The sequence below is a fragment of the Mustela lutreola genome, chromosome 2 (assembly GCF_030435805.1).
Source record: "Mustela lutreola isolate mMusLut2 chromosome 2, mMusLut2.pri, whole genome shotgun sequence".
NCBI lineage: Eukaryota > Metazoa > Chordata > Mammalia > Carnivora > Mustelidae > Mustela > Mustela lutreola.
The window spans coordinates 4209454-4224786 of NC_081291.1; the positions used below are offsets into that span (position 1 = coordinate 4209454).

The 15333-nt window shown below is 48.0% G+C and overlaps 1 protein-coding gene across 5 annotated transcripts in view; it reads right to left on the reverse strand.

Moving 5' to 3' along the window:
- Positions 1 to 15333, reverse strand: part of RFX2 (regulatory factor X2) — an 89077-nt gene that overhangs the window by 38132 nt on the left and 35612 nt on the right. For all 5 annotated transcript variants that reach the window (XM_059159645.1, XM_059159644.1, XM_059159643.1 and 2 more), the window contains exon 2: positions 145 to 257. In XM_059159645.1, coding sequence (XP_059015628.1) covers positions 145 to 249 — 105 coding nt within the window. In that variant the 5' untranslated portion in view covers positions 250 to 257. The remainder of the gene's footprint in view (positions 1 to 144; positions 258 to 15333) is intronic.

Consider the following 15333-nt stretch of genomic DNA (forward strand, 5'->3'; position numbering starts at 1 on the left):
AGCTACAGACATGCTAATTTGGGAAAGTATTGATTTTCAGATCGGGTGCTTTTCAGAACCTAAGAGGATGCGATCCCCCTCCCCGGCCACACTGGTTTCCCCAGAACAGCCCGAGCCCCAGGCAGCAGGCGGCTGCTCTGTTACCTGCGGGGAAGCTGGTACTGGCTGGGCCACGGGGGCCTGTGCTGCCGCCGATGGACACAGGGTCACAGAAGCCGGCGAATCGGATCCACCCTCCGCATTCTGCATGCTCAGTTCTAAAGAAAAGCGGAGAGAGACTGAGTGGAGAGGGGTTGCCATCGCGAAGCCCTAAGTGGCGCTGGATGGTTCCTACACACGGACCCCAGCGCCCTTGACCCCTGCTCCTTAGATGCCCAGAGAGCTGCGCTCCCCGCCTGCCGCACCCCAGAGATAGCCCCAGCTATCTCCAGACATTATTCAAGGGGGGAAAAGGCGATAGACAGTGGGAATAAAGAAGCATTTTATCGGGGTGCCCTGGTGGCTCAGATGGGTAAGCGTCTGCCTTCGGCTCAGGTCATGATCTTGGGGTCCTGGGATGGAGCCCCGCATCCGGCTCCCAGCTCAGTGGGGGGTCTGCTTCTCCTTCTCTTTCCTTCTGTCCCTCTCCCCTGCTCATGCTCTGTCTTAAATGAATTTAAAAAAAGAAGAAGAAGAAGCACTTTATCTTGCGCTGGAGAGAAGTCCTGCCTTCTGTTCCTAGAGATCCTCGCCCGCGAGAAAGCATAAAAGGGTATTTCTTTGCAGCCAGATGCATATGTCTTTCAGAAAGGTAGTTTAAAAATTCTATACAAAAAGACTCATTTCATTTTTTAAAAAGATTTTATTTATTTATTTGAGAGACAGAGACTGGGAGAGCACAAGCAGGGGAGCAGCAGAGGGAGAGCGAGAAGCAGGCTCCCCCGCTGAGCAGGGAGCCTGACTCGGGGCTCGATCCCAGGACCCTGGGACCATGACCTGAGCCGAAGGCAGAGGCTTCCCCAACTGAGCCACCCAGGCGCCCCGAAAGACTCATTTCATACCAAGATAATGTGGCAGGGGATACAAAACAATCAGTCTATGAAAATGCTCACAGGCAAACGGTCTTGGCTTTTTAAGAAGCAGCTGCCCTTGAGAAGCTGTTAAATATGCGAACTGTGGAGAGGGCGTGGCTTTGTGGGCAGGTGCAGCCCCGTCCCGCCCCCCCCCCCCCCCCCGTTATCAAGTGGTCTCCCCACTTCTGCCTCGTGGGAAGGCCTGAGAGCAGCACACGGCACACACCGTGGGCCCAGGACGGACGCCAGAAGTTCACATAAGCTTTCCCAGCCCACCTCTCCTGATGACAGAAGCAAGCAGAGAGCCGGGTGCAGGTGTTTTGAGTGTTGGTTTAACCCCATCTTCCCCAATGAGGAAGATTCTAGGACTCTGCCCATTCCCCCCCACCAAAGCCTTTGGTACCACAAGAGCCACTGGATGGATCCGTGGAGGTGTGGCCTGTGCTTGTGGGGGGTTCCCGGTTCCCTGACTCCGTCCTGACCACTAGATGTCCCCAGAGCCACGCGGTGACTGGCCTCCCTGCTTTCTTCTCTGCCAGGGAAGGAAGAGAATTTCCAATGTGTATTTCCTGGGTCTCCCACTCTCCGCGCCTTCCCGACAGAACTGACCTTTGGAATCATTCTGTAGGAAGCTGCTCAGTCAAGGTCTTATTTACAGATCTCCCCAACGTCGGAACCAGTCACCTGCCCCCGCCCCCCACATCACTTTGGCGGCAGTGGGAGGAAATTGCTGGACTTGGGCTCTCTGTGGAGAGAATGCACTGGTGACGGAGGGAGAAAGCTGACTCAGAGGCCAGGGGCTTGTTTGCAGGCAGAAATCACTGTGCTTCAAAGTCTCAGTCTTGTTAAAATCAGGGGAGCCTGGGAGAGCATGAGGCTTGAGAGCGAGCCCATGCTCGGCTCACTGAGGCCAGAATGCACCTTCCAGAATAGAAGTTATTCAAGATCATGCCAGGTTTTCACATGAGTGTACTTCCTAGTTTAATATGCTGTTTGCCGCATGCTGTCTGCCACCTGTTTAGTGTACGGTGTTCAGGCCAAGGGTCGCCAAAGCTTTTCTGCCAAGGTCCAAAGACTTTAGGCACATCTGGTCCTGTTACCACTACTAGATTTTGCTGTCCTGGCACAAGAATGATCCCTGCTCTCTCTCTCTCTCTCTCTCACACACACACACACACATCCTGGTTGTGTTCTAGTAAGACTTCATTTAGAAAAAAAGGGCGACAGGCCAGGTTTGGACAACAGACCATGGCTGCTGGTCCTCGGTTCGTGTAATTTGGGTTTGGTGAAGCAATGTGGGTTTGGAGCATGGGTAGAAAAATGGCACGGCCTCGATTCAAAACCTTGGGGTCCACCGCCCCGGGGTCCAGGGCGGAGTCCCTGCGGCCCCATCTCCCCAACATGCCAGAACTGGAGGAGCCACAAGGGACGACCCGCATTGTTAGGAGGATGAGGCTGCCGGCCCGTGAAGACAAATGCATTAGCGTGTGGTGGGAAGTGACAGCAGAGCGCCCGAAGCCTAGAAAGTCACGAAGAAAATCCCCAAATCCTGGAAACTCAGGAGCCAGGTTACAGCCCTTGGAACTGAAGACGGGAGTTTGGGCACAAGGGACAAGTCACTCTGGTGAGTTGCAGTGGGTTGAACGGTGACGCCCGAAACTCAGGGCCGCTCCTAGTCCCTGAATGTGAGCTCATCTGGAGAAAGCGTCTTCGCAGATATAATCAAGGTAAGGATCGAGAGGAGCTCATACGGAGTAGGGCGGGCCTGAAATCCAAGGACGGTGTTCTTTTTTTTTTTTTTTTTAAAGATTTTGATTTATTTATTTGACAGACAGAGACTACAAGTAGGCAGAGAGGCAGGAGGAAGCAGGCACTGAGCCACCCAGGCGCCCCCAAGGACGGTGTTCTTGTGACAGACAGACTAGGACACGTGGGGAAGGCGGCCACGTGACAGCGGAGGCCACGTGACAGCGGAGGCCACGTGACAGCGGAGGTGGAGAGGGCGGGGTGCAGCAACAGGACTGGGAAGCCAGGGATGGCTCGGGCCGCCACAAACCAGAGAAGGCAGGGAGGCTCCTTCCCTAGAGAGAACACAGCTCACCGGCACCTTCGGGTCTCCAGAACTGTGAAGGGTCAAGCCCCCCAGGCTGGGGTACTTTGAACAACAGCCCCGGGAACCTCAGGCAGGGACCTATATTATGAGGAGCACAGCTGGGACAAAAGCATCCCGTGCAATGGCTTCTGGGTAGTGCTTCAGGGCCGTGCATGACCTGGGCAGTTGGTAAATATTTACCAGATGAATAAATCCCTCCGTGTCTCCTTAGTAGCACAGCCCATACCACAGTATACTGAATGGTACACGGTGTTGCAGGTAGAGTCTATGTAAAGTGTCATTTACAGGGGCGCCTGGGTGGCTCAGTGGGTTAAGCCTCTGCCTTTGGCTCAGGTCATGGTTTCAGGGTCCTGGGAGCGAGCCCCGCATCAGGCTCTTTGCTCAGTGGGGAGCCTGCTTCCCCCTCTTTCTCTGCCTGCCTCTCTGCCTACTTGTGTTCTCTCTCTCTCTCTGTCAAATAAATAAATAAAATCTAAAAAAAAAAAAAGAAATATAAAACCAGATGTAAAAAAAAAAAAAAAAAAAAAAAAAAAAGGTGTCATTTGCAACCTACCTGGTTATTTTAAGGCTGTGTAGGACTCTCCTGGGATATGTAATGACCTTTTGAGACTGACTGTTCTACTCCCCCTGAACACATCCCTTAATGTTAGCATCAGACAGACAGACTAACAGATGCCATGTGGGCCAGCCTGGCTGCTTCCGTATGTTGAGGGCATGAAATCCTTCCCTACCCATCTAAGATAACCAAGGTCATACATTGCCTATAAGCTGATCCAGTTTCCTGAGTTGTATTTCTCTGAATTGTTTTTTTATTTGGGGCCATTAATCAAGGGCCCTTAACACATCAAAATTAAGGTGTGTTTTTTTTTTTTTAATTGCTTATTAAGAGGCATCCAACAGCACTGGCTTTCAGTAACTGTAGAGCATTGGTGGGACTAACTCTCCTGTAGATAATAGTTTAAAAATCTGAACAAGGGCGCCTGGGTGGCTCAGTGGGTTAAAGCCTCTGCCTTTGGTTCAGGTCATGATCCCAGGGTCCTGGGATCAAGCCCCACATCAGGCTCTCTGTTCAGCAGGGAGCCTGCTTCCTCCTCTCTCTCTGCCTGCTTCTCTGTCTACTTGTGATCTCACTCTGTCAAATAAAGAAATAAAAATCTTTTAAAAAAATCTGAACAAAATATTAAAACACACAACACAGACACACACACACACAATTTAAAGACACAGTGGGGCAAGGGTGGCCGAGATAGGCAGAGCCTGCCAGGGAGTCCACCCTTGAAAGAACTCTGCCACAGTCAGACCAGTGATTCTGAATTTTTGCCAGGGGCACGCCCCAGTCCATGAATGCTTCAGTGCAGAAAGCAACAGCCTGGTTGTCTTGAGTGTGAGAGGAGAGAGTTCAGAATATTAAGAGGAAATCCTGAAAGAGAGAGAGCCATATAGGGGGCATGCCCCCAGATCTGCCTAGAGTCCATCCAAATCTTCGGCCAACTTACTAAACCACAATTGTGTGGGGAAGACACCAGGGGTTTGGGGGGGGAAACCCAGCAGCTCAAAGATTAACAAACTAAGAGGAGATTTCAGCTGCTGCTGAAAAAGATATTCGCACGAGGGACAGGGTTTGAGTCCAGCCAAGATAAACACTAGCAGAGGGAGCACAGCAGAATCCAGAAATTCCACAACATAGCATTCATGATATCCAGGGTCTGATACAGACCACAGATGATGAGAAGAAACAGCTATGACCCATACCCAAGAAAAAGAGAGGAGGAGTGAATTATAACCAGACCAAGACAATTCAGGTGGTACAGGTAAAGCAGCTACTAAAAATATGTCCAAGAACTTAAAGGAAGTTATATGTACAATATAGGAACATACAGGAATGTCAGTGGAAGACGAACTGTTAAAAAAAAAAGAAGTAGAAATTCTGGAGCTGAAAAGTACAATAACTCAAAGGGAGATTTATTGATACACGTAACAGCTGATTAGAGATGGCAGAAGGAAGAGTTAGTGAACTTGAAGAGAAATCAGTGGAACGCAAACTGAAGAACTGAAAGGAGGAAAAAATTGAGGAAAATGAACAGAACATGCAATCTAACATATATGAAACTGAAGTCCCAAAAGAAAAGGAGAATGGAGAGGAAAAAGATATATTTGAAGAATGGCCAAACATCTCTTAAATTTGGCAAAAGATATCAACCCAAGAATGATAAATACAAAGAAAACCAAATCAGCTGTATCATGGTTAAATCGCTAAAATTAAAAAAAAAAAAAAGAAAGAAAGAAAAAGAAAATTCTGAAAGCAGCCAGAGAAAAACTACATCTTTTATGAAAAAGAATAATAGTATGGATGGTAACCAACTTCCCATCAGTGACAACAGTGACCAGAAGACAATGGGATGACATATTTAAAGTGGTGGGGGAAAGCTGTCAACCTAAAATTCTATACCCAGCAAAACTACTCTTAAAAGAAAGGTGAGTTAAAGACATTTTATGATAAACAAAACCTAAGAAATTTTGTTGCCTACACTATGAGAAACTCAAAAGCAAGTCCTTTAGGGTGGAGAGAAATAACACCAAATGGTAAACTTGTGTCTTCAAGAAGGAATAAAAATCACCTGAAATTATAACTATGTGGGTAATTACAAAGGAGTGTATTTTTTTCCTTTTCTTCTCTTAATTTCTTTAAAATACATCTATTTAACAAAAAATTATAACACTCCATTGTGTGTTTTTGTAACACATGCAGCAGTGAACTATACAACAATAATAGCACAGGACTGAGGAGGGGTAAATAGGATTAGACATGCAAGGTTCTTGCATTTTACATGTAGTAGTCTTATTTGTGATAAATTAAAGATACTTTAAGATGTATCTTTACATTATACATTGTATACATTAAGATCACCTTAGATCTCTGAGGTAATCTCTAACAAAAAACCACCCCAAAACATGTAGCTTTAAAAATAATGAAGAAGCAAATGAAACGTTAAATATATCTGTCCTCAGAAAAAGGCAGCTAATGAAGAACATAGGAAAAAAAAAAGATGAAACAAATAGCAAAATGGCTTTCCTAAATTCAGATAGATTAATAATTACACTAAGTATAAATAGATTAAAATTTGAATGAAAAGACAGAAATGGTCAGCCTCAGCTTTTTAAAAAAAGGTCCCCTGATATGCTGCCTTTTTAAAAGAAACCTTCTTTAATTTTTAAAAGATTTTATTTATTAATTTATTTGAAAGAGAGAGGGAGCATATGAAAATGGGGGGTAAGGAAAAAGGGCAGAGGGAGAGGGAAAGGTAGAACCCCAAGCAGACTCCACACTGAGCATAGAGCCCCATATGGGGCTCAATCCCATGACCCTGAAATCATGATCTGAGGTGAAACCAAGAGTTGGATGCTCAACCAAATGAGCCACCAAGGCCCCCTGAAATACTTACTAAATATAAAGGCCCATATGGGTGGAAAGTAATAGAATGGAAAAAGATACAGCATGCAAACTCTAATTAAGCTGGAGTGGCTATAGTACTGAGACAAAATTCCTTCAAGACAAGGAATATTACTAGAGATAATGAGGGAGGGACATTTCATCCTCATAAACTGATAATGACATAATCATTATATTAGTGTAAGCACCTAGTACTATAGCTTCAAAATACAGAAAGAAAAAATTAACAGAACTAAGGGAAAAAATAGATAAAGAGTCACAGTTGGAGATTTTACACACTCTTCTCTCAGTAATCTTGACAGAGAATAAACAAAAACAGCAATAATGGTTTATCTGGGTGACACCATCAACCCCTGAGATCTAACGTTTATAGTGCACAACCAACCAAACCTGCACGTTCTTTTCAAATGTTACAAGGAATATATACTAATATAGGTCATATTCTGGGCCACAAAACAAGTCTCAATATGTTTCAAAAGATTGAATTATACAATAAGACAAAAAAATTAGAGGTCAGTAAGATGTCTAGAAAAATGCTAAATATTTAGAAAATTTAAAAAACACCTCTAAAATAACCCATAGGCAAAGAATAAAGTATAAAGGAAATTAGAAGATACTTTGAACTGATTAATAATGAAAACACCATATATCAAAATTTAGGGATGTAGCTAAGAAGTTCCTAGAAGGAAATGTTTAGTTTTATAAACAAATTAGAAAAAATGGCTTAAAAATCAATCACTTAAGTTTTCAGCCTTAGGAAGCAACAAAAAGACAAGCAAACTGAACTGAAGCAGAAAAAGGAAATAATAAAGGAAAAAAAATGAAATAAAACTCCACAAACCATGTAGAAAATGACAGAACCAAAATTTTCCCCAAACTGAAATTTCTTTTTTTTTTTTTTTAAAGATTTTATTTATTTATTTGACAGACAGAGATCACAAGTAGGCAGAGAGGCAGGCAGAGAGAGAGAGAGAGAAGCAGGCTTCCTGCGGAGCAGAGAGCCCGATGCAGGGCTCGATCCCAGGACCCTGAGATCATGACCCGAGCCGAAGGCAGCAGCCCAAACCACTGAGCCACCCAGGCGCCCCTGAAATTTCTTTGAAAAAGAAGTAAAAGCCATGTAAAGATGGAGGAAACATAAATTCATACTATTAAGTAAAAGTAAGTCCATGTGTGTTGTATGATTCCAACTATATGACATTCTGGAAAAGGACAAACTATGGAGAGGGTAAAAAGATCAGTGGTTGCCAGAGGTTTAAGGGGAAGAAAGGATGAATCAGTGGAGCAGAGAGGATTTTTAGGGCAGAGAAACTACTCGGTGTGATACTATAATGGTGGATACATGTCATCATACATCCACCAAACCCACAGAATGTACAACATCAGGCATGAACCCTGATGTCCCTTATGGACTTTGGGTGATGACAACATGTCATGTCAGTGCAAGTCTTGTCTACAAATGCACCACTCTGGTGGGTATGTTGATAAAGGGGGAGGGTTAGGCATGTGTAAGGGCAGAGAGTACATGGAAAAAAATCTCTGCACCTTCCTTTTAACTTTGCTGTGAACCTAAAACTGCTCTAAAAAAGTCTAAAAAAAAAAAAAAAAGATGGACAATTCTCTATAAAAGATTGATAAGAAAGAGAAAAGAAAAAAACCCCAAATTGCCAACATGAAAAATGAAATGAGATATACTGTTACAAATCTTAGAGAAACCAAAATCATAAGGAACACTTATGAACAGCTTTAACCAATAAATTCACCAGCTTTGATCAAATGAACATTTTTTGGGGAAAAACACAACATACCAAAACTGACACAAGATGAAACAGAAAATGTGAAGGTCATATCTAGCAAACAGACTGAATATGTTATTGAAAGCCTTACAAAGAAAATTTCCGGCACAGAGCCTTTCGCTGCTACATGCTATAAAACACTGAAAAAGGAGTTAGTGCACAAATTCCATCAGAAAATACAGAAAGGAATACTTCACTCATTTTAGGAGGTCATCAAAAGCCTGGTGCCAAAACTTGATAAAGATATCACAAGAGAAGTATTTAGACCAATGTCGCTCCTGAACACCTATGCAAAAATGACATGAAATATTAATAAACCAAAGACGGCAATATAAAAATAATAACCCATACTTACATTTCCAACTGCTTCTTTTTCCTTAACGAAGCCCCAACTCCTTCCCTCCTCAAATGATTTTTGACAAAGGTGTCAAGGCAATTCAACAGAGAGAGAAAGGTTGTTTAAACAAATGGTATATCCATATGGGAAGAAGAAAACAAATGAATTTCAATTCCTATCCTGTCCCACACACAAAAATGATTTTAAATTAGATCCTAGACTCACGCTTGAAAGCTAAAACTGTAAAACGTCTAAGAGAAAACACAGAGGCGTAGGCAAATTTTCTTAGACAGAATTCAGAAAGTAGTAAGTATGACCAAAGAACTCGATAAATTAGATTTGTGAAAACTGAAAAATTCGTCCATTAAAAGACTTCAAGAACACAGATCAGGGGCACCTGGCTGACTCAGTTGGAATAGCACGCAACTCTTGATCTCAGGGTCATTACTTTGAGCCCCATGTCAGGTACAGAGAGTACTTTAAAAATAAATAAATGAACTTTAAAAGAAAAGATTTTATTTATTTGAGAGAGGGAGCAGAGTGATAAAGAGGGCAAGAGCAGGGGGAGGAGCAGAGGGAGAGGGAGAAGCAGACTCCCTGCTGAGTAGGGAGTCAGACTCCGGGCTCCATCCCAGGACTCTGGGGGTCACAACCTGAGCCAAAAGTAGACACTTAACCGACCAAGCCATCCAGGTGCCCTAAATAAATAAACTTCTTAAAACACACACACAAATCATTTAAGCCACAGTCTGGGCTTTACAAAAAATATCTGCAAATCATGTATCTAACAGAAGGTTTTATCCACAATATGTAAAAAGCTCCTACAGTTTAATAATAAGAAGACAACCTAATGGGCAGAAGACTCTAACAGGCTCTTCACAAAGATCTCCAGATGCCCAACAAGTATGGGCGTCTGGGTGGCTCAGTGGGTTAAAGCCTCTGCCTTCGGCTCCGGTCATGATCCCAGGGTCCTGGGATCGAGCCCCGCCTGGGGCTCTCTGCTCTGTGGGGAGCCTGCTAACTCCTCTCTCTCTCTCTGCCTGCCTCTCTGCCTACTTGTGATCTCTTTCTGTAAAATAAATAAATAAAATCTTTAAAAAAAAATGGTGCTCAACAGTGTTAGTCACTAGGGAAATGCATATTAAAGCCACAATGAGATACCAGTAAACCATTGCCAGAATGGCTAAAATAAGTCTCACAATAACCAATGTTGTGGGCACCGGGAAAAACCATATCTCTCACACACTTGTAGGAATGTAAAATGATAGAATCAGATCAGAAAAAAAAAAATAAAATGTTTGACAGTTTTCTGGAAAGTTAAGCCCATCCGTTAGCCCAGAATTCCTTTCTGAGGTGTTCATCCAGGAAATATGGAAACACGTCTACAAAAAGTCCTGTACACACAGATTTACAGCAATTTTATTCACAACAGCCAAAACAGCGCAATAGCTCTAATGCCCGTCGTCAGGAGAGGAGATGAGAGACTGCAGGTTGTGTGAAGTAAAAGATAAAGATTGTAATCACTAAAGCAACCATTTAAAAAAAAGATACAAGAGATGTGGCGAGAAAGCCAGTAGAGGAGCACTCCTGGGTCATCTGTGATTAATACAAACAGACGGACGCGGGCATACACAACACCCGGGTCAGTCTCCAAGTCATTATGCTGAGTCCAAAAAACTGTATCCAAGAGTACATGATGTGGAACAGACAAAATGAACCGAAGGTTTAAAAGAAAAATCAGGGGTGCCTGGTGGTTCAGTCATTAAGTGTCTGCCTTCGGCTCGGGTCATGATCCCAGGGTCCTGGGATCAAGCCCCACATCAGGCTCCTACTCAGCGGGAAGCCTGCTTCTCCCTCTCCCACTCCCCCTGCTTGGGTTCTCTCTCTCACTGTCTCTCTGTCAAATAAATAAATAAAATCTTTAATAAAAAAAAGAAAAAGAAAGAAAAGAGGGGCGCCTGGGTGGCTCAGTGGGTTGGGCGTCTGCCTTCGGCTGGGGTCATGGTCCCGGGGTCCTGGGATCGGGCCCCACATCGGGCTCTCTGCTTGAGTCTTGCTTGAGTCTGCTTCTCCCTCTCCCTCTGCCTATCTCCCTGCTTGTGCTCTGTCTCTCTCTCAAATGAATAGATAAAATCTTAAAAAAATAAAAAGAAAAAAAAGAAAAGAAAAATCAGATCGGCGCAGAGGGAGCAGGAGCCGAGGGGGAAGGGACAGGCGGGGACTTTCCGGGGAGGTGGACAGACACGTTCTCCAGGAGAACAGGGTGTGCATTACGTGGAATGCCCATTTGTCAATATCAGACAGCCAAGATTTGTGCATTTACGGTATGTAAATTTTAACCTGAAAGACAGCGTACGACTATAATCACGGAGAGGAGGATGGGGTGCGGAGGTGGCGTAGACGGCACAAGGCGGCGGAGTGACGGTGAGTGTCAGCTGGGAATCGCGGCACCGGCTTCATTACACTGTGTTCATCTTGTAGATGTTTGAATTTTTCCGTACCAGCAAGTTAAATAAAAAACCCACCTGGCAATCAGTTTTCAGCCGCAAAGGGTAAGCGCCAGCACATTTTGTCAAGGCCTCTCTCCGCAAGCTCTGGTTTGCTACGCTAGCGGTCCTTGGAGATGAGGGCCGTCGGTCAGGTGGTCCTTCTAGAAGGTGTGGGGCTGGACCTACCGACCTTTCCACCTGGCAGGACAGGGGATGCAGGGAAAGGGCTGGCCCCAAAGATAACAGCACTGACCAGCCACATTCTGCAGCACATTTGGGAATCTCTAAATTCTGCTGGTCGGGCTCCTCAGCGACAGTAGTCACCTGAGGTCCCTAAGCACACTCTCGCAGGTCCATGTGCGGGTCTGCACTTCTGCTCAGAACGTGAACTTGAACTTGCAACAGGAACTGGGTGGGACCCTTTGACGGTCTTCCCCGTCTGCTCAGTCAGCATCATTTGTCCTCTCTCCTGTTCCTCTGCCCAAGGCCGGGCCGAGCATTCTTTCCCGGGGTCCCAGGAGCCTCAGGATGGCCAATAAAAAGGTCTACAGAGGCCTCGAATACGAGCCATTGCCCAGCTTGGTGAGGTTGGCCCGAAGCTCCCCGTGGCTCAGAAACACACCCAGCGTGTTGTTTGTAAGCCTAGCACGTTTCATTGGCCATCTGGTCCCCGATGAAGACACACTTGAGGAATGAAGTGGGCCAGTGTGGCCTCGCTGGATGGCGGAGAAAGCACAGCAGACCTGGGGACGCTGCGGGGGACACTCAGCAGGGGGAGCCTGTGTGAGGTTCCCCCGGTGTAAGTGAGGGGCGACAGGGACCGGGCATGGCCCGGGCATGGCGGGCTGCAGCCTGGGATTACGCCCCTTGAATGGATCTGCCCCTGGGCACAAAGGGAAGAGGTTTCTGTTTACAGGAAAATACTCCGGTTGCCTAGTAACCAGTAATGACAGGAAAGGAAACGCAGAAAAAGCTGAGGGCAGTTCTGGGCCCTGCTCCTGGCCGGCGCTGACTCACTGCGACCTGAAGCCGTCTCATTTCTATTCCTGTTCCTCCATATGCCAAGTGGAGGGGTCACCTGCCTTACATAGGTCTCATGGTATTCCGAAAACAGCTTGTCATCTGCGGGTAAAGAGCAAAGAGCAAGCACCGGGTTTTGTTACCTTCCTTCCGATTGGCCCGTTAACGTCCGCTTTGGGGAGACACATGCCCTTCTCCTTTGCCTTTGGGGACAGACACGGGGCCTCCTCAAAGCTACAGGCTCATGCTCTCCTGGGGCGTGGCGGCATCTGGATGGCACCAGGCTCCCTTGGCCCCCGAGAGAGTGATCCCTACTTTCCCCATGAACAAGAAGCGACAGGTCCAGAATGTTCTCCGAGAGCACCAGTTGTCTCAAACCCCGACGTCGGCCCGGATGCCTGTGTTGACATTCCAAGTGGCATGACGAGAAAAATCATGTCCCTTTGCTTCTCTTGGATCCCTTCCGTGTGAGGGCAGGGTCCAAGGAGCAGGGGGCGCGAGCTTCAGATTCTGTCCGTGCTGTGCCCGCTGGCCTGGGCCTGGGGCTCGGCCCTCAGGACAGCCCTGCTCGGCTCCAGGCTCTGAGAGGAGACACGTATGTTTGGACAGCTTCACGTCCATCTCCTCCTGGCTGAAAAGTGTCTTCACTGACGCTGCACGATGGTAGAAACCACATCCTTTCCTGCTCTGGGGTCACTGCCAAGGCGCCCACTAGTGGGCACGAGGCAGGGCTCCCAGCCTGGGCACTGTTGACATCGGGCCAGGTTGTGCTCTGCTGGGGTTGGGGCGCATCTGGGACACTGTGGGGTGCTGATCAGCACCCGTGGTCCCCACCTGCCGCACGCCAGGAACCTCCCTCTACCCGGAGTCTCCAGACACCGGTGAATGTCCCCCCAAGGGACAGGATTGCCCCGACGGAGCCCCCCTGCTCCAGGGGAGGTGCAGGGTCTGAGACACGAGCTGGACAGACGGGTCTGCGTGGAAGGGACGAGCAGGCAGTAAGAGCAGGAAGCGTAACAGAGGGCACCGCGCTCGGCCCCATGGAGCCAGACGGAGAGGCTGAAAGGCCAGGCCCGGGAAAGAACACCCACTGTTTCTAGAAGCATCGAGCCTCAACTTCCAGTAAGGGCAGCTCATTATTCCCTCCTTGCCTAAGCTGTCCGGGTGCCCTGTCATGCCTTAACTTTTCACTTTTCTTTTTCTTTTGCAGCAGTGGACTTGGAAGGATCCCGGAGCTGGCTCCGAGCTACTCTGGAATAAAGTATCTACAGAATTCAAATTCCTTTTTCTGTTGGTAAGAACTGGGCTTCTGTTCCTGTTTTCTTCTCCGTGGCCAAACGTTCGCTCGCTCTCCAGCAGAGGAGGGGGCCCAAGCCCTGGAAGTTGGCCGTCCTCAGGGCTCCCGGCAGGACGTGGGGGCTGGGGTCCCCTGAAGCCAAAGGCTCCTGTCCTTCTTGGGGGGGCAGGCTACTCTGATCGCCAAGGACAGGGGCCTCTCCCCCCATGGTAACAGGGCAACACCCATTTACTTTCCTCTTAAAGAGACATGATTTGACTATTAATTTAAAAACAACCCAAACGAAGCTATGCTTCCCTCAGCTCACGTGTGGTCTGATTTTAGTTGCCACTTGCAATGTCGTGGTTCGAGGAGGGAAGAGTGAATGAAAACCACCCAGCCTTCACCGACACCTTCACCCAGCAGACAGGCTTTCGGCCGCAACCCCGTTCAAACGCCACCAGACTTAGTCTCTAAGAAACCAAAAAGGCAACGTCCTTCCCTCAAACTTGCCACTTCTTCGGTGTTTCCTAAGCCATTGGACTAGATTGAGTCACCAGGTGTCTCCCTTGGCCACCAGGCCACATCTAAGTGGTGACCCAGCCCTGAGGTCTCTTCTGGGGACCGCCTCCCCGGGACCGAGGGCGACCCCAGCCTCTGCCTGGCATGTTGGAGGTTCTGGGTCAGTCTGCAGAGCACCGCGTGTTCTAAATCAAGGACTACGGAATCTTGCAACCGAGGGGTGGGTGGTGTCCAGAACGTTCTGGTGTCAGGCATCTGGGGTCCCTGAGAAGGTTGAGTGTCGTGCACTGGCTGGTGCCAGGTGTGCCCCCTTCACACTCAGGAGGCGGCCCAGGCCGCTCTGGACGCGGCAGACCTTCAGACACGAGGACTGCCTGCTCAGACTGAGCCTGATGAGAGCCCCAGGAACGGACATCCGGCTCCTTCCTACTTCCGGCGCCTCAGCCCCATCACGGAAAAGACCCGCAGCCTTGATCCCATAACCACGGCAGGCACGAGCTCGGAGCAAACGCTAAGGTGGCCCGGACACCGGACGGGCACAGACTCGACTCAGACACATGTTCAGATCTTAGTTCCATTACACCCTACGCCTGTGGCTGTGGCCTCAGTTTCCTAATCTGACAAAGGGGCGGGAGGATGAAGTGCAGTCACGGGCTGGACCCCGGGCGGTGCCCACGAAATAAAATACGACCGAGAGGGAAGGAGTGGGAGGAGCGAGCAGCCCAGGACATCGGATGCGCAGAAGCGGGCAACGCCAGTCAGCATCAGCTGCACCCAGCCTCGGGGCCAAGCAAGCCACACATGGGATCCTTCTTAACCCTTCAGGAAGGCACTCCGTTAACATCCTCATTTTATTTTGAAATTGTTTTGTTATTTAAGCCTCTCTACGCCCAACGCGGGGCTCGAACTCACAGCCCTGAGATCAGGAGTCGCACGCTCCATCGACCGAGCCTATCATCCTCATTTTAGAAACCAAGACAGACAGACTGAGGCTCAGGCAGGTCAAAGTTCAGGCCACTTGGTAACTGGAAGGGACCCGCCGATAATGGCGCCGATGACACTCTTCCCTCCATCTGGCCCCACGAGCATCCCGTGGTGCCCCCCGCCCCCGCCCAGCCGGGCACACTCCCTGCCCCTGGAGACCGAGGCCACCTGCCGTCCCTCTTGTGGTCCGTGTCCCTCTTGGCCCTCTGCCCCTGCTCCCTGTCCCCTCGGGCACGCTCGCTCCCGCAGCCCCTCCGCCCCGCCGCTGCTTTGCCACCGCTTCTGCGGGCGCT